The sequence below is a fragment of the Macrotis lagotis genome, chromosome 4 (assembly GCF_037893015.1).
Source record: "Macrotis lagotis isolate mMagLag1 chromosome 4, bilby.v1.9.chrom.fasta, whole genome shotgun sequence".
Classification (NCBI taxonomy): domain Eukaryota; kingdom Metazoa; phylum Chordata; class Mammalia; order Peramelemorphia; family Peramelidae; genus Macrotis; species Macrotis lagotis.
In genome coordinates this window covers 225,904,060-225,927,422 of record NC_133661.1, presented here as the reverse complement: position 1 = coordinate 225,927,422, position 23,363 = coordinate 225,904,060, and the positions used below count along the sequence as shown (strand labels likewise).

At 37.4% G+C, this 23,363-nt stretch overlaps 1 protein-coding gene across 1 annotated transcript in view; it reads left to right on the top strand.

Moving 5' to 3' along the window:
- DGLUCY (D-glutamate cyclase) overlaps positions 1 to 23,363 on the top strand; it is a 125,915-nt gene that overhangs the window by 16,872 nt on the left and 85,680 nt on the right. The window contains exons 2-3 of the mRNA XM_074235500.1: positions 11,448 to 11,555; positions 19,220 to 19,373. Of these exons, the coding sequence (XP_074091601.1) occupies positions 11,453 to 11,555; positions 19,220 to 19,373 (257 nt within the window). The 5' untranslated portion in view covers positions 11,448 to 11,452. The remainder of the gene's footprint in view (positions 1 to 11,447; positions 11,556 to 19,219; positions 19,374 to 23,363) is intronic.

The window sequence follows — 23,363 nt, the reverse complement described above, 5'->3', positions numbered from 1 at the left end:
TAAATGAATCTAAGATAAAAATCCAAAGCAATATAATTAAATAAGAAAAAAATATTGTAAGTTCAGTCTCTTATTGTTCCTGTTCAGTCATTTTCAGGCTGTCTAACTCTTGGGAGTAGTTTTCTGTTTCTCCAGCTCATTTTACAGATGAGGAAACTGAAGCAAACAATTAAGTGACTTGTCTAGTTATTAGACTTGCACAGTTAGTAAGTGTCTAAGGTTAGATTTGAACTCAGGTCTTCTAGTCTTTTACTCTATCCACCATGTCACTTCTCTGCCCTCAGTCTCTCAACATTAGTATGAAAAAGTTTTGGTAGCATGTATATACATAAGTATACATATTTCCTCATATTTCTTTTTTCTTTGTTTTGTCAAATTATGGTCCTTTAAAGGCAGATATTCAATTTCTGATTCTAATTTTCTATGGTAACAAAAATTTAGTAGTCTGGATGCAATTCATTTCATTTTAGCACCCATATCCTTACATCATCTAAAACTACAATCCTTGGGGATTTATCTAAGAATCATTCAATGCCAGAGCTTAGAAGGGAAACTTTGAGCTCCTCTGGTGCTTCCCTCTCATTTTACAGCCGAGGAAGTTTCTTGAAACCTAGAGAAACCTTGTTCTATCTAGTCACCCAATGAGTTAATGGCAAAATTATGTCTAGAACTCATGTCTCTTGATTCCTCTTAGCCCAGGACTCTTTTTCTTTACTAGTGGCAAATTGTTGGTATTGAGTCATTTCAGATATATCTAACTCTCCCATGACTCCATTTGGTGTTTTCTTGGCAAAGATACTGGAGAAGTTTGCCTTTTCCTTCTTCAGCTCATTTTACAGATGAAGAAAGTGAGGCAAACAAGATGAAGTGATTTGCCCAGGGTCACACAGCTAGAATGTGTCTGAGGTCAGATTGAACTCAGGTCCTTCTTGATGCAGGTCTGGTATTCTATCTAAGACACTTGCAATAGTGTCAAGTACTCCTGTCCAGCCATGGGAATGAATATCCTCAAACCAAGTGTCCCTTGTGAACACAGGTATATTTGCCAGCCAGTTTGCCTGAACTGTCTCTGACCCTAGGACAGGGTTTTAAATTACTTCCTCTGAATGTGCTGTCACATCAGATGCCCTGATAAGATCCATGTAGTTTCTGAACCTGTCTATCTAATCCCAGGGATGTACATGGAAAAGATAACTGTTTGCATCTATCTTTATATCACAGATATTTCTGGGGGAAAAAACTCTCCCTCTATGTCACCCCTAAATTGACTCTTCCCTTAATAAAAACAAATGAGCTGGGATCATTGGGAGAACTGAAGTTCAAGTATGGAAAACTTGGAGGAGGAGGAGGAGGAGGAGGTTTTGAAAAGAAAAGTGATGAATTAATTCAGTTTTGAACATATTGAATGTGAAGAGTGGTGTCGATATCTAGGTGGAATTCTCCAGAAGATAGCTGGAAATGCAAATCTGGGGTGCAGGCAAGGGTTTGGGGGTAGAGATACAGGTTTGGGAGAATAAGAAAGGGATGAGTTTTATAATTCTGTTCATTGTTATTTCTTATTTCTGTGCTTTAGCTCTTGCAATTATTTTTCCCCACTTTCTGACAGTCTGTCACTTTTTTCAAGACTCAGATCAGAATTTCACCAGAAAATTTTCCTTTCTCATTCCTCTACTATTTTATTCCAATTAACACCTAAGGACTATGTTTTTTTTCCCCATAATTATCATCAATGCATTTTATACATTAAAAAATCAATTTTTGCCTCCCCAACTAGACTGTGGACTCCTCAAGGGCAGGAATCTCCTTTATTTATTTTATATATCACTCCAAATGCTTAGAACTGTACCCTGCAGTTGGTTTTCAGTAGCTGTTTGTCTCCTAAATGGATTGCCAATATTTTCCATCACGTTTTCTCTGCCTGTTATTTAATTTATTTCTTAAGGCCATGTCCTCCCTACATGCAAACTTAGAAACTCAAAGGGGAGGAAGGAATCAAGCACCTGTCACTGTGCTAAATGATTTACATATATTATTTCATTTCATCCTTACAATAATCTTGAGGGTTATTTGCTATTCTAGAATTGAAGAAACTGAGGTAGTCTGAGGGTAAATGATTAGTCTAGGACCACACAGCTAGAAAATATCTGAGGACTCATTTGAACTCAGCCAAGTGCTCTATCTACTGGCCACTTAGCTACCTCTAAGGGATTTGAGAGATACATTAATTCAAATTACAGAGAGAATAAAAGCTACCTTCAAAGCTAGAAAAAACAACAAAGCAATGACAACCAAAATGTGGGTTCTTATTCATCGAACAGATGAACTCTTTTGCTTTTATTAAAATCAATTTGAGTAATTCAAGGTGGAAGGTGATTCAGTAACAGAGAGACTGTATTAATCATATAATTAAGAATATGCTGCATGTATTAATTATAACACTTAGATACATTCCAGGCGGGGGAAATGCTAATGGCCAGCTGTCTATTTATTGAGGATTTAGCCATTCTTGGTATTATTAATTTGGAGTAGATGTAGATGCTTGTTATGTTAAATAAGAATTTATGTAGAAATAGGAAAAGGTGGCAACATAAAAGAGGGTCAAGAGTCATAGAAATATACTAAAAGGCAAGATGAGCATTCTAGAGTAGTCATTACTCTATTTGCTCTTCTCCCTTGCCCCTCAGTTATTATTTAGTTATTTTAGTTGTATCTTTGCCATGTCTTTCTCCAGCTCATTTTAAAGATGAGGAAACCAAGGCAAGTAAGATGAAGTGACTTATCCAGGGTTGAATAGCTAGTAAGTGCCTATTGGACTTGAATTCAGATCTTCTTGCTTTCAGATCCATTATGTAGCTGCTCCTACTCCTCAATTGTTTCCCCCAAATAAACATTTTCAGAAGAAAAAAATAGGTGGAACTCATACGACCTTAGATTAAGGAGATTTGCCTTAATATTGGCCCTACTTACTGTCTAATCTCTCTGATCCTCATTTTTCTATTGTGCAACATGATGATAACAATTTTCTTTTCTACCTCGGTCTTATAATTCAAGCAAATATAACTGATTAAGAAACATCTTTTCACTGAATAATCCCTCTCTTATTTTTTTTCTACTTGAAAAGTCACTATTCCACCAATAGAATTTTTTAAACCTGTTATCCTTCCCTGGGCAAGCAAAATAGCTTTTTCAGTAAGAGATACTTTTCAGAAGTGGAAGAATTATTAAAGGATAGGAGAATTTTAAAATTTCACTTCCATGCTAATTTTCCTACCTGTCAACTTCAATTCATTAGGAAGAAATAGTACAGAGATAAATGAAAGTTCCAGAAGATTGTGGGGACCACAACCCAAACAGTCATCAGTTTATTAAGCACTTATTCTGTATTTACTAATTGGTGAAGAGCTTGGGGTAAAAATGAAACAGTTCCTGCTCTCAGGGACTTTACATTCTACTAGGGAAAGTAACAAACATGTACATATATAAGTATCTAGAAAATATATATAAAATGAAGGAAATGTTTCTTTGGGCTTCTCTAACAACTGTGGGGATCAGGAAAGGCCCCATGCTTGAGCTGAGCATTGAAGGAAATTAGTGATTTCAAGAGGAGAGGCTGAGAAGGGGGTGCATTTCAGGGGATAGCCAGGAGAAAGGCAGAGAAATAACAGAAATGTTCAGTTGTTTCAGATGTGCCTGACTCTTGGGGTTTTCTTGGCAAAGATACTAGAATGATTTCGCCATTTCTTACTCCGGTTCATTTGACAAATGAAGAAACTGAGGCAAACAGGGTGAAGTGATTTAACTGATGTCCCCCAACTAGTGTGACAACGAGACACATTTGGGTCTCTGCCTCCAGGGCTGTTGCTATCAGCTGTTCTAAGAGATCTAGACTCTAGATTCTAGAGGGACAAATAAATCCATCCCCTCCCTCTCCTTATTTTAGACAGAGGGAAAACGGGGGAAATCATGTGAATAATTCCTTAAATGAAGAATGCTGCTCTGTGCCCAGCTCAGATGTTTAAGGTGACAGAAAGGGCTCTCACGTTGAGGGTTGCCAGACAGTTCAGTTCATTTTTACAGACAGTTATTACCAGTGCCAAAGAAGAGGAACACCAGTAGCAACAACAACCAACCTCTCCTTGGTGGTGGTGGTGGGGGGAGCGAGATGTGTACAGTACTGTTTCCAGTCTGAATCCAAACCCAACCCTTGATGGGGAAAGTGTTCCTATTTAGGTCATTACCCTGGCTAACCCGGGAGAAGCAATCTTGCTCCCAAGCCCTCTTTGATTGCCTGGCTCTGTTTGCCTGTGGAGGAGTGTTTTGTGCTTAAATGATCAGGGACCTGAGGCTTGGGTCAGAGAAGAGGAGGCTTCGGGGAGGTGTTGTTGACTGTGCTACTGACGTCTAGCCCACCTAGCCTTCACATGGGGTTATATTTATACCAACGCTGTAACTCTTTGCCAACCAGTGTGTTAAATCAAAAGTCAAAAGATAACAAGGAGAGAGGATTTTCTTTTATGAAAGTTCCTTTCTGTATATAATGCCTCTTGGATACTCTAATTTGACTGGGGGTGGTGGTGGGGAGATATAATTGAGGGGGATGAGAAGGCAGGAGGGGGACACAAGCATACACACAATTCAGAAATACTGGTGTTTTTCTCTTCAAACTCCTCTATCATTAAAATTCATGAATCCCACACTAAAGCAGCTACTGTATAACTTCAGTTCTCTTTATCATTCTGCAGTGAACATAGAATGATATACATACCAGCACCAATCCTAGGTGGTACCATGCTGGCTGGGTCTTGCAGGTATGATCAGCTCTGAAAAGAGTTAAATAGTCAATTAGTAGTGATTGGGGGCTTAAATATCTGATGTTAGAGTGCTGTCAAGGGGCTTACGCTCTATTCTGGCAAGACATACATAAACACAGTAGAAGACAGCATATGGTAATTGTCAGGATTGGTACAGAAAGAACTATTATAGATTTTGATTCCAATTAATTTTACTGCTAATTAACTTCAATTTATTAGAATGTAATAGCACAGAGATAAATGAAAGTTACAAAAGATAATGGGGACCACAATACTATCAGTCATCAATTTATCAAGGACCTATTCTACATTAATCAACTGGTGAAAAGCATAGAACAAAAATTAAAAAATGAAACAGTTCCTGCCCTCAGGAACTTGAAATTGAATTAGGCAAGTCATTTAACCTTTCTATGGTTCCATTTCCTCATTTGCAAAAATGAATGAATAAAAATGCATTTATTAAATACTATGCATCAAGCACTATGTTAAGTGTTTGGAATATAAACAAAAATAAGGATGCCCATACTCTCAAGGAGTTCATATTATTTGAAGGAGATAACACATTAAAAAAAATTAAAGCTAAATGGCAGATGAAAAGACTAACACCACTTGGGATAGAGTTTATAAAAAAGCGAAGCTACAAGGCAGAGGAGAAGACTGGGAAGTCCTATTGGGGCAGTGTTAGGGTGGATGGCAAGGTCCCAAATGGAAGTAACAATATAGTAGTACCCAACTCTTAGGACTGGCATGAGACTGAAATGAGATAATATGTATAAAATATTTTATCAGTTTTATAGAATATCTCTTATCATTGAAGTCAAAAGCTGGAGACATTATGATGGCTTGATATGATCACAGAAAGCTTTATAGAGAAGGTACAATTTGGTGGACTTTGAAGAAAATATTTCTCCTAAGATTTTCAACCTTGGAGATCATTTAATCCAAACCTTTCATTCTACAGGCAAGGAAACTGAGGCCAAGGAAGTGAATTGATTGGCCAAGAGCACATGGGTAACAAAAGTGACAGAGTGGGAGGCTTCAGTCCCAAGTTATTGGATTCTAAACTCAGTGCTTTTCCCAATCTGTTATGTTGAGGTCATCAAAGAAGGGCAAATTATTCAAGGAAAGGAACATACCAGAGTTATCCTACATAATGGCTTTAGGAGACAATCATTGGACTCCTTCAGTTGGATCAAGGGTCCTTAGGCATTTTTTTATGTCATGGACCTCTTTGGCAGTGTGATGATGCCTATGGAACACTCTGCAGCATTGTATTGAATTTGCAAAATAAAATACATAGGTTACAAAGCAAACCAATTCTTATTGAAATCGTTATTTTTTAAAAAAAGATCATAGACCCCAACTTAAAAATTAATAACTAGAATGAAGCTTGTAAGGGGAAAGTGAGAAATTAGATGAATGTTAGGACCATTCTAGGAAGGTCTTTCAATATCAAACTGAGAAGCCAGGTTTTTATTTTATAGTAGAGAGTGTCTGGTGCATTTAGGGTGAGGGATTTGTTTTTTGGTTTTTGAACAAAATGCAACTCAAGGCAAGACTGACAGCCCAGGGAAGACTGTGAAATAGGTCTAGGAGAACAGTTAATATCTTAATAATGATAACTTAATATCCTTCCAGGCGTTCACCCAACCTCTCACCCCACAAGAATTTAACTTGTTCTCTTTTGGTTGTCCCCTAATCCCCATAAATGGGTAAGCTGATCATTGCATGAGGTATCCCTTCTCCCGGAAGTATATTCTTTAAAAGGGAACACTTGAAGACCCAACCCCAAAGGAATAAACTTCTAATAGTGGAATTTGGGACACTGGTAATGAGCAAAGAGCCCCGTTCTATATATTGTTAAATTTTGCCAAGAATCTCAGCCCCTCTGTCTGGTCCTCAGCATCTGACTGGTCCTCAGCAGGCTTTTATAACTTCTCTTCAAATATATAAAATGGGATCACAATTATTAAGAGGAATGATTTTTAGACTCTAGTTGTTGAAATGATTATCTGAAAAAATCTCAGACTTTTGATAAGCATGAGCTTCAAACCTATCCAAGCATTATGATCCTGGGCAAATCTTTGCCTGACTCAGTTTCTTCATCTGTAAGATGGGATAATACTATTTACTTCACCTGATTGTTGTAAGGATCAAATGAAATAATATTTGTAAAGCCCTTAGCATAGTGCCTGATATGTAATAGGTGATTAATAAGATGCTTATTTCTTTCTTCTGACCAGTTCCTCAATAGCAATAAAGTGGATATCTATGGTACTTTAAGTACTATCTTCAAAATAATCTTTTAAGATAGGTAGTATAAGCATTTTTATCATGTTTGTGCAGAGGGGAAACTAAGACTTTCCCAAGGACATATAAGTGTCAGAATCAGGATATAAACACATGTCTCCTGACTAACAGTCAAATGATGCTTACATTTTATCATGCTACTTTATCAAACATATTACAGGCTTGACATTAGCATGAGAAGCTTTCAGAATTCTTTGACAATGGCAAGGGAAAGATGACCTTAGAATGTTTGCCTGACAAGTTCATCCTTACTTGGACCCAGAAGTGTTCAATTCTATCTCAACAGGCACTTGGCTTCAAATAACCACAACAGCTGTTTTAAGCTGCTGAGCATGTTTACATGTTATATGGAATTCATTTGAGGAGTTATTTACCCAGGGACTTAGTAAGCTGAATTTGGACATCACTACACCACCAATGTTTTTTGTTTGTTTGTAGAAAATTGGTGTCATCTCCAGCTATTCATTGAAATGGCCTTGGAGTTTGCATGTGAGTTTAAGGTCAAAAAAAATGAGTTGGTGGCTAAGAATTCTATTTGAATTTCTCTTTGGATAGTAACAGCAAGGCTGAGTGCAAGCATAACCATAATCATAGGGACTGTGCTGAATGAGGTCAGAGGTTTGATCGGTAAGATAGCCAGTATTTATTTTGCCTCTGCACAAATGTAAGCCTTTTAGGCTTTGCTGGCTAGATCCACAGATAAAAGACCAGGGATGTGGCTAAGCGGATTAATGGGGGGGTCTGGCACTTATGCCAAAACCATCAGTTAAGATGACATCATCTATCTGGAAGATGCTAGGAAAATATGGAAGTAGATGTTTTGCTCCCTATCACCTTCCACACAGATGTCACCATCTTAGCAAACTGATGTGGTCTCTAAGTGTGATAGTTTTCCCATTAACTAAGTAAAAGAAACAATGACCTTGCCCCTTGGGCTTAGCTTTGTCTCTCTTCCTTTCCTTTCAAATCTCTATTCATTTACATGGAAGAAGCAGGGAAAGATTTGGACATTTAAAAAAAAACAAAAAACTGGGAACTTTAACAGAACAGTTTGGTAATTATTGGATAATGAGCCTCTACATGAATAATGATCAGGTCTAGCCTAATTTTCAGAGGTTAAACTCTGGAAGTACTCTCCATAATCTCCATGAAGGACAGTGAAGTCTGTAACAGAGACCTGAGCCCCTGAACCAGAAAACTGAGTCTATTAAAAAAGACAACTTGAACCTAACCGTTCCAGTTACATGTAATCTTGTTCTCATTTTCTAAAGATCTTGGTGCCTAGATTGAGATCTCCTGCAGGACATCATGGGACAATAAATCTAGAGCTGGAAGAAAATTTCAGAGGTCATCTAAAAACTGAAAAACTGAGGCCCATGGAAGTTAAATGACTTGCCCAAAGTCACAAAAGGAGTAAGCCTCAGATATGAGATTTGAACCCAGGCCTTCTGATTCTGGATTCAGGTAGTGGAAACATTGCTGTAGCCTTAGCGGTCGGAACTTAGAGCAATGAACCAGGTCATTGTATGAAAGGGGAAAAAAGCTGAGAAAGTTCCCCCTTATCCTTCACCTTGGGGAAGGGTTTTTGTTCATTTCCCTAAAAGATCAATTTTTAAAGTCTCTGTTTTTTTAATTAAAAGTGTCTCATATGGTAAAGAATTGGAATTTGAGGGGATGCCCACCAACTGGGGAATGACAGAACAAGTTATGCTATATGAATATGTAATGGAATACTATTGTTCCATGAGAAATGATGAACAGACAGATTTCAGAAAAACCTGGGAAGACAAGAACTGATGTTGAGTGAAGCAGAACAGGAGAACATTGTACACAGTATCATTAAGTGATGATCCACTATGATACTTAGATCTTCTTAGCAAGGCAATGATTCAAGATAATTCCAAAAGACTTATGATAGAAAATGCTAATCACAGCCAAAGAAAGAACTATGGAGTTTGAAAGTAGATCCATGTATAATGTTTTCATTTATTTTTTGTTTTTAATTTTTTCTTTCTCATAATTTTCCCCATTTGTTCTGATTCTTCTTTTACAACACAACTAATGTGGACATATGTTTAACAAGATTGTACATGGATAACCTATATCAAAGCCTGCTGTCTTGGGAGGGGGAGAGAAGAAAGGGAGGAAAAATTTGGAACTCAAAAATCTTAAAAAAAATGAAAACTGAAAACTATCTTTACATGTAATTGGAAAAAGAAATAAAATACTATTTGTTAAAAAAAAAGTACCATAGAGGCTTTTCTTTTCATAAAAGAATAATAATTAGGAATAGGTAGATAGTTCAAGTAGATAGTGTGCTGGGCCTGAAAGTCAGCAAGGCTATTTTGGTGAGGTCAAATGTTGCCCCAGACACTGTGACCCTGGGTAAGTCACTTTAACCCAGTTTTCCTCAGTTTCCTCATCTATAAAAGACTAGAAAAGAAAATGACAAACTACTCCAATATCTTTGCCAAATGAGGTCATGAAGAGTAGAAAAAGACTAAAATGACTGGACAACAACAACAATATAACCAAGGACCTCAGCCAAAGTCAGATATCCATCCAACCAACTGGGTTGAGCCTAGCAGCAGAGAGGAGAGAAAGTTCAGGAAAAACTATGTCCTGCAGAAACCATTTGTCTAGCCAAGGAGTAGCTAGCAAATACTATACATATCCTGAAAAGAACCCCCAGAGGATGCCGTGATACCACCTATCAGAGGACTTTAGTGATCTTGCAGCTTCAGGGCTTGAGCTGCCTTGGCCACCTATGTTAGCTCTGTGTATTATTGTTCAGTTGTTTTCAGTTGCGTCTGACTTTTTGTGATCCCATTCTTGGCAAAAATACTAGAGTGGTTTGCCATTTCATCATTTTACAGATGAGGAAACTGAGGCAAATAGGCTTAAGTGCTTGCCCAGCATCACACAAGTAGCAAGGATCTGTGGCTGTTTTTAGACTCAGGAAGAGGAGTCTTTCTAGCTCCAGGCCTGGCACTCTACCCACCACCTAGCTGCCCACTATGCCTTGCCTTTCCAAACATTTGCCCTAACCCCTCTTATACTCTGCAGGTATATCTCTCCTGTATATTCTCTATGTTGCCCACTCTTTCCACTGTTAGAATGTTATTTGTAGAATCCTCCCTGGGTGTATGGGACAAATGCCACATTGCCTCTTTTCTTACTCTGCCATTTGTTTGGAACTGTGTCTTGTGGCAGATTATTAAAGATAAACACATCAGTGGAGATTTATGAGATACGGGTTAACTGGAAATGTACTCATAGAGTAACTTGAATCCAGGCCAGTCATCTCTGGGTGGTAAGATGATAATTCTTAATCTGAAGTTCACAGACACTCCTCCTCCTCATAGGGGACTATGATAGATTATAGGGAGGTTTGTGAACTTGGATAGGAAAAAATTAGATCTTTTATTTTCACTAACTTCTAACTGAAGTTTAGCATTTCCTTCAGTTATGAACGCAGGCAACAAACATTATTCTGAGACTAGGTCCACACTGCAAAAAGGAATCCATAACACACACACACACACACACACACACACACACACACACACACACGAATTCCATCTCTATGAAAATATTAAATGCCACAATAGAAACTAAAAGTGATTCTCAGGGAAGTAGGATCTGGAGAGGTAGAGAGGGGATGGTTTCCTGAAGAAGGTGGGGAGGAATGAATGGCTAATGTCTGACTAGGCAGAGAGGATTGGAAACAAGACTTTTTAAAATTACAAACAATAAGAAGAAGCAAAGATACTGTGAAGTGATACGGCTTTCTGATCAGAAACTGAGGCATACTATCCAGGGACCTTCTTAACCATAATCACTTAGATAATGGAGTGGATGGAGTTCAGATCCAGCCTCAGACACTGATACTAGCCATGCTACCCTAGGTAAGTCACTTTAGCCTCTGTTTGCCTTAGTTTCTTCATCTGTAAAATGGGGACAGCAATAGCATTTCTCTCCCAGGGCTATTGTGAAAATCAAATGAAAAAAATAGTAGATTCCAAATAAATGTTATCTATAATTATTATTCATCCAGAAACAGAGCTGGGTGTAGTCCGAGAGAGAACATTTGCTTAGACTCAGGAATTCTGATACTTCAGGAATCTAGGATTTTTTCATCTTTTGTTTTTGCCCAAGGTCACACAGCTAGGTGATTATTAAGTGTCTGAGTCCAGATTTAAACTCAGATCCTCCAGTCTCCAGAGCTGGTGCTCTATCCACTGTACCACCTAGCTGCTCGGGATTTTTCACCTTTTTCCCTTGCCTCTTATTCCACTAAACAAAATTATCCTTTTCTCATTACAGGATAAATGATTTTCATCACCTATCTGAGGACCCACCTTCCTCCTACAATTAGAAGCTTGATTCTACAAAAGAAATTCAACCCTAGAAACATTTCTGGCATGTCAAGGGGTAAGTATTGATGGGTAAAACGAGAAAAATATAAACCTACTTCTAGGTAGCTTGGTGAATAATATACTAGAGTAGGGAAGATCTGAGTTCAAATTTGAACTTGTATATATACTGGCTGTGTGACCTTGGTGGAAGTCACTTGACCCCATTTGCTTCATTTCTACATCTGTAAAATGAGCTTGAGAATGAAATGACAAACTATTCTAGTTTCTTTGCCAAGAAAATCCCATGGGGTGGCTAGGTGGTGCAATGGGTAGAGCACCGGCCCTGGATTCAGGAAGACCTGAGTTCAAATCCAACCTCAGGCACTTAATAATTACCTAGCTGTGTGGCCTTGGGCAAGCCACTTAACCCCATTGCCTTGCAAAAACTAAAACACTAAAAAAAAAAAAATCCCACAAAGGATCAAGAAGAGTTGGAAACAACTGAACAACTACAACCACCACCTCTGGTTAAAACTTGTTCCTTAAGTCCCAGTCCAATCCCGTACAACATTTACTATATAGCTACTATGTACAAAGCACTTTGCCAGGTGCCAGGAATACAAAGACAAAATAAAAATCAGGCTCTGCCCTCAAGTTGCTTACCTTCTACTGAGGGAAGAATGGAATGTGTAATCAGATAATATGATAGATGAAAGAGAAAAAGAAAGATTATTAAAAACTAGAGGGGGAAAAGAGATTTAAAAAAAATTAAAAACTATAAGCATTAGCAGCAGTTAGATGGCACAGTGAATAGAGCACCACAAGCCTTGGAGTCAGGAAGACCTGAATTCAAATCTAGCCTCAGATACTTACTAGTTGTCTGACCCTGAGCAAGTCACTTAACCCCAATTGCCTCATCCCCACCCCCCAAAAAAATCAACAATAGACTAGAGGGATCAGGAAAGAGTTTTCAACAGAGGTGGCATTGGGGTAGCTAGTTGGTGCAGCAGATAGGCATGGGTTCTGAACTCAAGAGGACCTGAGTTCAAATTCAGCATCAGACATGGGCAAGTCACTTAACCCATAACCCCACCAAAAACAAACAAGCAAACAAACAAAAGCAGACAATAGAAGTGACACCTGAGATGACCTTGAATCAAGTTAAAGGTTCTCAGAAGTGGAGGTGAGGGGGATATTCCCAGCATGTAGCAAAGCCTATATAAAAGCACAGAGATAGAGCAATGCAGTATCCTATATGAAGGACGGCTACTTGCAGGAGCAGTAAATAGGCCAATCTGCCTGGAAAGTGGAAGGCATAAAGGAGAGTAATGGGAAATGTAAATTCAATCCAATTCAGTTCTTACATGCATGGAAAGTAGGTCCTGGAGAGATAAAGAACCAAAAAAAAAAGTATAGCTTTGAAGAGGATTGCAAAGTCTTCTGCTTTTGGTATGAGTGGGAGTGAATAATAGATGAAATGATGCTTGCATCAGGCAAACATTAACATCCTATCCCAGAGAAATAATAGCTAATAATTATGTTGTAAAGCTTACACACATTTTACATATATCTCACTTAATCTTCAATTAAGTGACTTTTCCATGGTCATAGTCCTCGAAGTAGTGAAGATCAGAGGTAGAATTTGAACCTAAATTTCTCCTGCTCCAAAGCCTTTATTTTTTCCACATGTAACACATCATCTCCTAAAATCATGTGACTTAACAAGTTAGACATTTTCCCCCATTCCAGCTGCAGGTACTTTTATCTCCGAATTGCCTTATATTTTCTAGGTACATATGGATTCCATGAAAGAATGTTAATCCCCTTGAGGATACCATTTAATTTTTTGTTTTTGTATTTCCAGTGCATATAATGTAACAGAGTAAGCATATAACATAAAAAGTAAGGTTCTTGGTCAAGAGCTGCAGGGAGAAAAACTGATACTCAAATAAGTAAGTTCTGCTGAGACCCCCAGTTTTGGAACTGTTCCAAAGAACGTCTAGACAACTACTCTTTTTAGGGATATTGTAGCAAGGAATCATGCTTGAAGAAAAGGTTGAACAAGATTCTGATTCTAATTCTAAATGCAGTATCTCTATGATCTGAAGGACAGAAACTTCATCAGAAGGAAGTAGCAACATTAAGTTAAATTGTGCTAAGATAAATTGGATAAATATAACCACCATGATGGTGAGATTAAAAAACTGTGACTTTTTCCCTCCAGGGGAAAAAAATAGGATTCCAAATTATCATACATGTGCAAATCTGATTTTTTGACTCAAGATAAGTTACCTTAACTTTAGGCTACCTTCACTCCCAATAAATTACCCTATTTTATAGATAGTATCCCATCTTCTTGCTCTCTCATAGGGCTACCTGGACCTCTCAAAGTTTCCCCTAAGAAGAAATAAAAAGAAAGATCCATCAAGACTTTGTAACAAGAATATTTTTCCTATTAGATGACATGCATTTGGGTGAAGGGAAGAGAATAAGGCAGTTCCTTTTCAGACCATTGATAATATATTGTACTTTTGTCTGTTTTTTGTAGTTAAGGAGACAATGGGAAGGTACCATAACTTTTTTTTTTTTAGGTTTTTGCAAGGCTAACAGGGTTAAGTGGCTTGTCCAAGGCCACACAGCTAGGTAATTATTAAGTGTCTGAGGTCGGATTTGAACCCAGGTACTCCTGACTCCAAGGCTGGTGCTAGCCGCCCCTGTGGTACCATTACTTTCAATGTCTCACTTGAGTTCCTAGTTAGATTTTACATCATCCATGTCTCCAAATTAACATAGCACTTGGGATACCCACTAAGAGTGCTCTTAAAAAAGCCACTTCAGGTTTGAGACAAATAGTAAGTTACTACCTATTCACAGCCATCCTTACAAGTTTCCCTGTGTTTATTTTTACCCATCAGTCAGATGATATATTTGTTCAAAATAAAAAAGCATGTAAGCAAATTGTATCAGAAATAGACAATAAAAGAATTCTCTCCTCTCTACACACATATGTGTAGTCTATAAATATATATAATATATATCCACAATACACATATATCACAGGTATGTGTGCATATGTTTACACACATATACACATATATACATATATGTGTATATATTCTCTTCTATATATATAGAATATATATAGCAGCCCTTGAAGAGAGTGCTCAGAGCCTAGGTCACAGCTGGTAGTGTGATGTTCTGAGAAGAGCCAGGGGATTGGAAGGTCTGGCTTCCAGGCCTGGCTCTGCCACAAACAGGCTGGGACACATTGTGTATTTCTCTCTGGACCTTGATTTCCTCAGTTGTAAAATAAAGGCATTGGACTAGCTGCTCTCTAAGGTTCCTTCCACATTTAATATTGTTTGAGTCTAAGCCCCTTGGCATTATAGAATATCATTGCCTCTGAATTTTAAGTGTATATAAAAAGTTAGAATAGAGAAATGTAAATTAAAGCTACTCTGAGGTATCACCTCATACCCACAAGATTGGCTAAGATAACCAAAAAGGTGAGTAACAAATATATAGGGGCTATGGGAATGCAGGGACACTTAATGCATTACTGGTGGAATTGTTGTGAAAAGCACTTTGTAATTATGCCTAAATAGTTATTAAATTATGCATATTCTTTGATCTAATGATACTGCTATGATTCTGCTATACTCCAAAGAGATCAAAGGAAGAAAAAGGACCCATATGTACAAAAATGTTTATGATAACTCTTTGTGATGGCAAAGAATTGGAAACTGAGGGGACGCCCATCAATTGAAGAATGACTGAATGTCATGTTATAAGAAATGATAAAGGGAAGGCAGGTAGGCGGTGCAGTGGATAGAGCACCGACCCTGGAGTCAGGAGGATCTGAGGTCAAATCCAGTCTCAGACACTTAATAATTAACTAGCTGTGTGACCACTTAATACCACTGCCTTGCCAAATAAAAAGAAAAGAAAAGAAAAGGAATGATTTCAGGAAAAAAACCTGAGAAAACTTGTATGAACTCATGCAAAATGAAGTGAACAGAACCAAGAGAAAAAATTATATACTAATAGCACTATTGAAAAGGTAATAAAGTTTGAAAAACTAAGTAATTCTGATCAACACAGACCAACCATAATTACAAATGACTCACGATGAAATGTTACCCAACTTCAGATAGAAAGTTATCTAGTAATTAGCACAGTTCCAGCATATAGTGGGAACTTAATAAATGTTTATTGATTAATTGATGGCCTCATGGTGCAACTTGAATTCTTTTTTCTTCCCTTTTTCTGTATTATTTTTTGGGACATGCTAATTTGCTTTGCATGATTATACATATTGGGTTTTGTTTTTCTTGCCTTCTCAAGTGGGTAGAAGAGGGGAGGAAGGAGGGAGAAAATTAAAAATCTAAAATAAAATTGAATTTTAAAAATAATAATTTGATTAGCCTTTCGCCTTTTGTTTCCCACTAGTCCTTGCACCTAGATATGTACTTCAGATTATAAGGACCATAAACTCATTTAGCTAAACCCTTTACATTGTTAAGATGACAAAACTAAGGAGAAGAGAGGAGGAACAGAAAAAGGGAGATGGGAGGAGACCCCTTATCTATAAAAGGACTCAGAGGTATTAGCTCAGTCCTTTCACTAAATCATTGAGACCTCAGCTGAAGTCCAAGAAATTCAACTCATCCATTAATGTGTGAACTATATTAGAAAATTAAATACCTTTATATCTCTGATCTTCCTCCTACAGTCTCAAAAGAGACTCTTTTAATTCATTTTTTTATTGCTAACATGAAGAACCTGACTTAGGGACTATCCATTACCATCAAAGGAGACATAAATAGAAGGGGTAATGTAGAAGGTGTACTTTGTTTAATTACAAAAGAAACCCCCCCAAAAAAGTTTTCCATATATAGCACCACCCTGATTTTATAGTTTTAAAAATCATATTTGTTCCCACAACAGGCCTCTGAAGGATAAAGGATTGGTATTGTTCTTATTTCCTAGCCTGGGAATACAAGGCAGGAAAAACCAGAGTGACTTTCATTTTAGTGGCATACCAAATTATTTTCGGAATCATGCTGGGCTTGTTCTGAACATTCAGTAAACTTCCTTAAGCTAAATAGTGGAGATGGTCTCATCTGTCCTCATTTTGAAAATATGTTATGTAACACTGCCTGGGGAAGCAACGGTTTGAAGATAATGAGTTCCATATACTAAGTTGGCCTAAGAGGTGGGAACTGGCCTGACTCTCCCACACAGATGGTGGCCTATGCAAGCATCCAGGATGTCCACAGAAGGAAATTCCATAGCTTCTTTTGGTAATCCAGAACAATGTTTCACAGCCCTTTGGACTTATTTCTAAAAAAGTCAGGAGATAAATTGAGAACTAGACTAGAAAGCACCTCCAACTGAAGTCAACTGAGTTAAGCTAGGTTGAGTTAGGAAGATCTGAGGTCAATCCTGCCTCAAACACTTACTAATTGTATGATACTGGGCAAGTCCTTTAACCTTTGTTTGCCTCAGTTTCCTCATTTGTAAAATGGTGATAATAGTAGCAGCTACCTCAGAGAGTAAACCTTGGGGTATTTTGTAGGCCTCAAAGAGCCAAATATATGGAACTTTATCCTCACTGGTAGAGCAGGTTATTGAGGAAAAACTAGAGATATCTATTTTTGTCTCTCTTTGAGCCACATCTAGAGAGACCCATGTGGGCACACACACAGTATACATGTTCAAAAACAAAGCAGCACCCACATTCCAACCCATTATAACTATATAAATGCTCGCTATTATCATCATCATTATCATTTCCTCCTGGATGCCTCATTATGGCTTGACATTGATTCTGAATACTCAAAAGTTTATGGTAGTAAAGCACAAGAAAGTGTTTTGTCTTAATAATGTCCTTTCTGGAGTTTAAGCCCAGTAATAGAATCTCTGGATCAAAGGTATGAAAACTTAATACTTTTATTTGCATAAATTCAAATTTCTTTCCACAATGGGGATACTGATTCAGAGCTCCACCAACAATGTGCCTATCTTCCTACAAATCCTCCAACATTGTTGACTATTCTCACCTTTTGTCATCTTTGCCAATTTGCAGAGCATGAAGTGAAATCTCAGGGTTGTTTTGATTTATATTTTACTTATTAGTGATTTGAAGCATTCTTTCAGGTAGCTGTGAAGTTTGCAATTCTTTCTCTGTGAATTCTTTGTTCAAATGCTTTGACCATTTATCTCCTGGAAGAAGATTTTTGGTTATGTGTTTGTGTGTATGTGTGTGTGTGTGTGTGTGTGTGTGTGTGTACACACACATACATTTATACATTTGATGCACATATATATATATATATATATAAAATTTGGTTAGATTGTATGTTAATTGCTTATATATCTTGGTTATTGAACCTTTATCAGAAAAATTTGAAACTAAGATTTTTTCCCATTCCTCTGCTTTCCTTCTTATTCTAGGTACATCAGTTTTATCTGAACAAAACCTTTCCAATGTCCTGTAATTAAGATTATCATACTTTATCTTTTGTAATTGCCACTATCCCTTCTTTGGTTAAGAATACAAGGTCTACAAAGACTATTACCCTCAAATTAGAAAAAAAAGTCTGTTATCTTATTATGTAATTTTACTATCTCATACTTTATTTTTCTTCCTTAAGGATCTGATTTCTCTGTCATCACATTCAACTGAGATCAATGTATACCATGGAACTAAACACTAACAGAATGCCTTCTGTGGGGGGTGGGGGGAGGGGAGCAAGATGGGGGGGGAATTGTGAAACTCAAAATGAATAAAATCTTTCTAAAAAAAAAGAATACAATATCTAGGGGGCAGCTAGGTGGTGCAGTGAATAGAACACTGGCCCTGGAGTCAGGAGGACCTGAGTTAAAATCCAAACTCAGACATTTAATAATTACCTAGCTGTGTGACCTTGGGCAAGTCACTTAACCCCATTGCCTTATAAAAACCAAAAAAAAAGTATACATGATCTACCTATAGCTGTGAGATTTATATGATCTGCTTCTCTTCTAATTTTTTTATGGAATAATCTTTAATATTAAGGCCACATAATTCATTTAGAATTTATTATGGAATGTTGGTTCAAGTCTAATTTCTCTTAGACTGCTTTTCAGTTTCTTCAAGCAGTATTTACCAAAAAGGAAATTCAAGAAAGGGGTTCTTAATCCTTTTTGTGTCAAGGACCCTTTTGGCAGTTTGTAAGGGTTATGGGTCCCTTCACAGACTTTTAAAAAATTTATAAAACAAAACACAGGCTTACAAAAGAAATAAATTATGTTAAATAGTCATTAATTTAAAAAAAAAAAACAAGATCATCGACTCCAGGTTAATAACCTTGTATCTTTGCCAAGAAAACCTTAAATGGGGTCACAAAGAGTAAGACGTAAGTGAAACAACTCACTAACAACAATAACTGCAATTGCATGGAAGAGATATTGAAATGATCTAGGCTGACCCTGGAGGCTGTATATGAATGAGGTAAGAGGACAACAGAGTTCCCTTTAACCAATGCAAACATAGCTCCAGTTCTTTCTATTCTATTCAAAGTTTTATTTTTTAAATAGCCTTTTCTTAAACTCATCTGATGACATTTGGAATCAGTGCATTTCCCATATAGTTTGTGTCAGTTTTTAGAGAATCTTTCGTGAGATTTGCTATCAACAATGACTTAACTGAGCAACTAAATATGGGTATTTATTCATTCTGCTCTTAAAAACAAATAGGACCTAAACAGGCAAGTGTGGTGATCCTGCCCAGATCTTTTGCTGAAGACTTTGAAAAGTTCTGTCAGGCCAATAGCGGTCCGCTCCCCCTACTCTATAGAAGTGAACCTGGTGAATGGGAGCTGCCTCCTGTGAATGCTGCCTTGAACATAAGGTGAGTGTACTAAAGACCTGGAGAAGAGGGTCTAGACAAGGGGGTGAAAACAGAACATTGTATTTAGCCACTGCAACTGTTCCTGATCTTCTGTATCATGTAATTTGGAATGGTCCAGTTGACTCTGGATGCTGCAATTGAAGAGGCCTCTCCAGAGAGAGAGAATTTGAAGTAAGGAATTCAAATCCAGCCTCAGAAAACTTCTTAGCATCACATTTAACCTCTGTCTGCCTCATTTTCTTCAACTGTAAAATTATATTTATAAAGCATTTAGAAAACCTTAAAATTATATGCAAATAGTAGCTATTATTATTATTATTGTTAAAAATAATAATAATGATACCAAGGATCAGGGACTTTAATGACTTACTTAAGGTCACATGGAGGCACAATGGAAAGAGTGCTGGGGCCTGGAGTTAGGAGGACCTGAATTCAAATCTGACCTCACCATGAGCTAGCTGTGTGATCTTGGGCAAGTCACTTAACCTTATTTGCCTCAGTTTCCTCACCTGTAAAATGAGCTGGAGAAAGAAATGACAAACCATTCCAGTAGCTCTGCGAAGAAAACCCAAGATGGTCTATGAAGAGTTGAACATGATTAATCAACTAAACAGCAAAAATGACAAACACAAATAAAATGGCCTATCCCTATCAATCTGTAACAAATCTGGCTTCCTAAAAGTTCAGTTCTCTCTACTGCATTTAAAAAATTCTATTTTCCAGTTATGATGTATCTAGAGGAGGATGTCCAGGGTAGTGAAGTTTCTGGGATGTTCAAAAGATTTGGGGATATTTATTCTGGAGAAGAGAAAACATGGAGTGGGAAAGGGGAGAAGATAATAACGCTCTTTAAAAATCTGAAAAGTTATGAAAGAGGAACTCTGTTCTACTTGTCCCCAGAAATAAGAATTAGAACCACATTAGTTATCTATAAAGTGAGGGGCTTGGACTATATGACCTCTGTTGTTCCTTCTATTTCTAATAGCCTAAAGAGAGAGACTTCTTTTGGTTCAATGGAAAAAGAAAATAAAATTCCAGGCTGCCCAACCATGCAACAATAGTCTGTCTAGCGAGGTTTCTCAGCACTGAAAATGTTCATCTGTTGGATGAATATCATTCAGGCCTCATCTCTACTATAGGAAGAATACCTTCATCAAGACAGAAATGGCTTTTCAGTTCTCAAGCTATTCTGAAATTCTAGGATCAGTCTAGTTCTGTAAATATTTATTAAGCATCTGTTGGATGTTGGAACAGTGCTCAATTTAAGATAAATCTTAGATAAATCAATTTTCCTGCTTTCATGGATCTTTACAGGCTAGTGATGTATCATACATGTGCAAATAGTTATAGTACCAAATAGAATATATTGAATTCCTATGACAGCTAGATGATGCAGTGGATAGAGCACTGGCGTTGGAGTAAGGAAGACAGGACTTGGAATCCAGCCTCAGACATTTACTAGCTGTGTGACCTTGAGCAAGTCACTTAACCAGATTGCCTCACATTCAGAGTCATCTCCAGTCTTCCTGATTCATATCTGGCTACTGGACCCAGATGGAAAAAGTGAGGCTGGTGCTTTAGCACAGCAACCACTCACTCAAATCCAATTCATGTGCTTGTCATGGTATCCACTTCCTGATGCCATGTCCTCTTTGAGAATGAAGGACAACTTTATATTGAATTACTATGCTAAAAAAAATATATGTGTTGAATTACTATGGGTTTAATTATCATCACTATGTAGATGATTCCAAGTTCTCGCTCTCTTTCTATAGTCCTGTCCCACTTCTGAGCTCTAGTCCCATATAACCAATATTTCAGACTGAGTATCTGAGAGACCTCTTAAGCTCAGTCTATCCAAAATCATTATATTTACTCCAAAAACCTTCCATTCTTCCCAACTTCATTGTTATTTTCAAGGGCACTATTCACTATTGTCTCATTCACCTAGGCTCCTGTGTCATTGGGATTCTCACTTTCATTTACCCCACATATCTGATCACTTCTACCTTCATAATATCTACTGTTTACATCTCCTCACCACTCCTCTAGCCACAACCCTAGTATAGACCCTCATCACCTCTCACTTGGACTATTGCAATAGCCTTTAGTTTTTTTTTTTTAGATTTTTTTTTTTTGTAAGGCAAACGGGGTTAAGTGGCTTGCCTAAGGCCACACAGCTAGGTAATTATTAAGTGTCTGAGACTGGATTTGAACCCAGGTATTCCTGACTCCAGGGCCAGTGCTTTATCCACTGCGCCACCTAGCTGCCCCTTGAAATAGCCTTTTATTTGAACTCCCTAATTCAAGGACCTCCCCATCTCAATCCATCTTTCATTCCACTGCTATAGAGAATTTCTTAAAGCACAAGTCTAACAATTTCATTGCCTGTTCAATAAACTCTAATGGCTCCCTTATTTCTTGATCAAACATAAACTCATCTCCTTGACATTTATAACATTTCATAACTTCTCCCCTTCTATCCAGTCTTCTTATATTTGACTCTCCCTTCTTCACACATTGTATATACATTCCAGCCTTCCTAGCTTGATTGATATTCTTCACACACTAGAGTCCTCTCATTTTTCTGCCTTTGCACTGGCTCTCTGACCATGTCTGGAATGATCTCCTGCCTCATATCCACCCCTTAGTTTCCCTGGATTCTTTTAAGACTCAGTTCATACTGCCCGTCTTCCAGAATACCTTACCTGGTCTCCTCAGCTGCTAGTACTTTCCCCTCTATTTTGTATTTATCATGTACATCCAAAGTTATTTGCATGCCCCCCCCATTAGAATGTAAACTCCTTGAGAACAAAGATTAATTCTTCCTTTCTTTGTATGCCCAGTATTTATCATAATATGAATGTTTGAATAAGTTAAATGCCTTAGTAAATGTAGACTGCATCACATATTCTCTTAAAGTTGAATAACAACTAAACTCTCAGGCAAATAATAAGTACTTAATATTTAATTGTTCACTGACTGATTGAATACATGAAAGGAGCAAGAAGAGAACTTTGAGTTATCCTGGATGTGAAGGATTATTACCAAATGCAGAAATGAATCAAGATTTCATGGAGGAAGCTTCAAAGTGTGGGTAGACCAGGACACCAAAAGAAACATGATGGGAAATGTTCTTCACCTCCAAAAAAAGAACTATGAATTCTGAATGCAGATCAAAGTATACAATTTTCACTTTTTCTTTTTACTTTTTTGTTTGTTTCTTCTTTTACAGCATGACTAATGTGGAAATATGTTTAATGTAATTGCATATGTACAACCTAAATGAGATTGCTTGCCAGTTTTGGGGAGGGAGAAAAATTTGGAAATTCAAACCTTATAAAAATGAACGTTGAAACTACCTATACATGTGACTAGAAAAAATAAAATACAATTAAAAGGCAAAAAGGATGGGTAGAAAAGCAGTTGGCAAAGGGTGTCAGGATAGGGAATTCTAGGGCTAATAAACATTGTGAATAAAGTCATGGAGTGAGGTATAATGGAGGATGATGGAAGAAATATAGAGCTGGGCTATACTCAATTCAAATTCTGTAGTTGGAAATAGTATATTTGTTACAAAAATTTTATTGCTCTTTATTTTCAATTGGTGGGGAGAGATAGGGAAGATTAGTTCAATGAAAAAAATTTTTAAAGAAAAGAAAAAAGATATATTCAATGGAAACCCATGTTCTGCTCTTTTTTTTTTTAAGGTTTTTGCGAGGCAAATGGGGTTAAGTGGCTTGTCCAAGGTCACACAGCTAGGTGATTATTAAGTGTCTGAGACCGGATTTGAACCCAGGTACTCCTGACTCCAGGGCCAGTGCTTTATCCACTGTGCCACCTAGCCACCCCTAAAGTGTTATAGTTGTTTTTTTTTAAGTATGCTTGGCAGGTAGATTCCCGAGTATTTTATATTGTCTGAGGAAATTTTATTTTGTTTTTTTTAGGGTTTTTTTTTTTTTTGGCAAGGCAATGGGGTTAAGTGGCTTG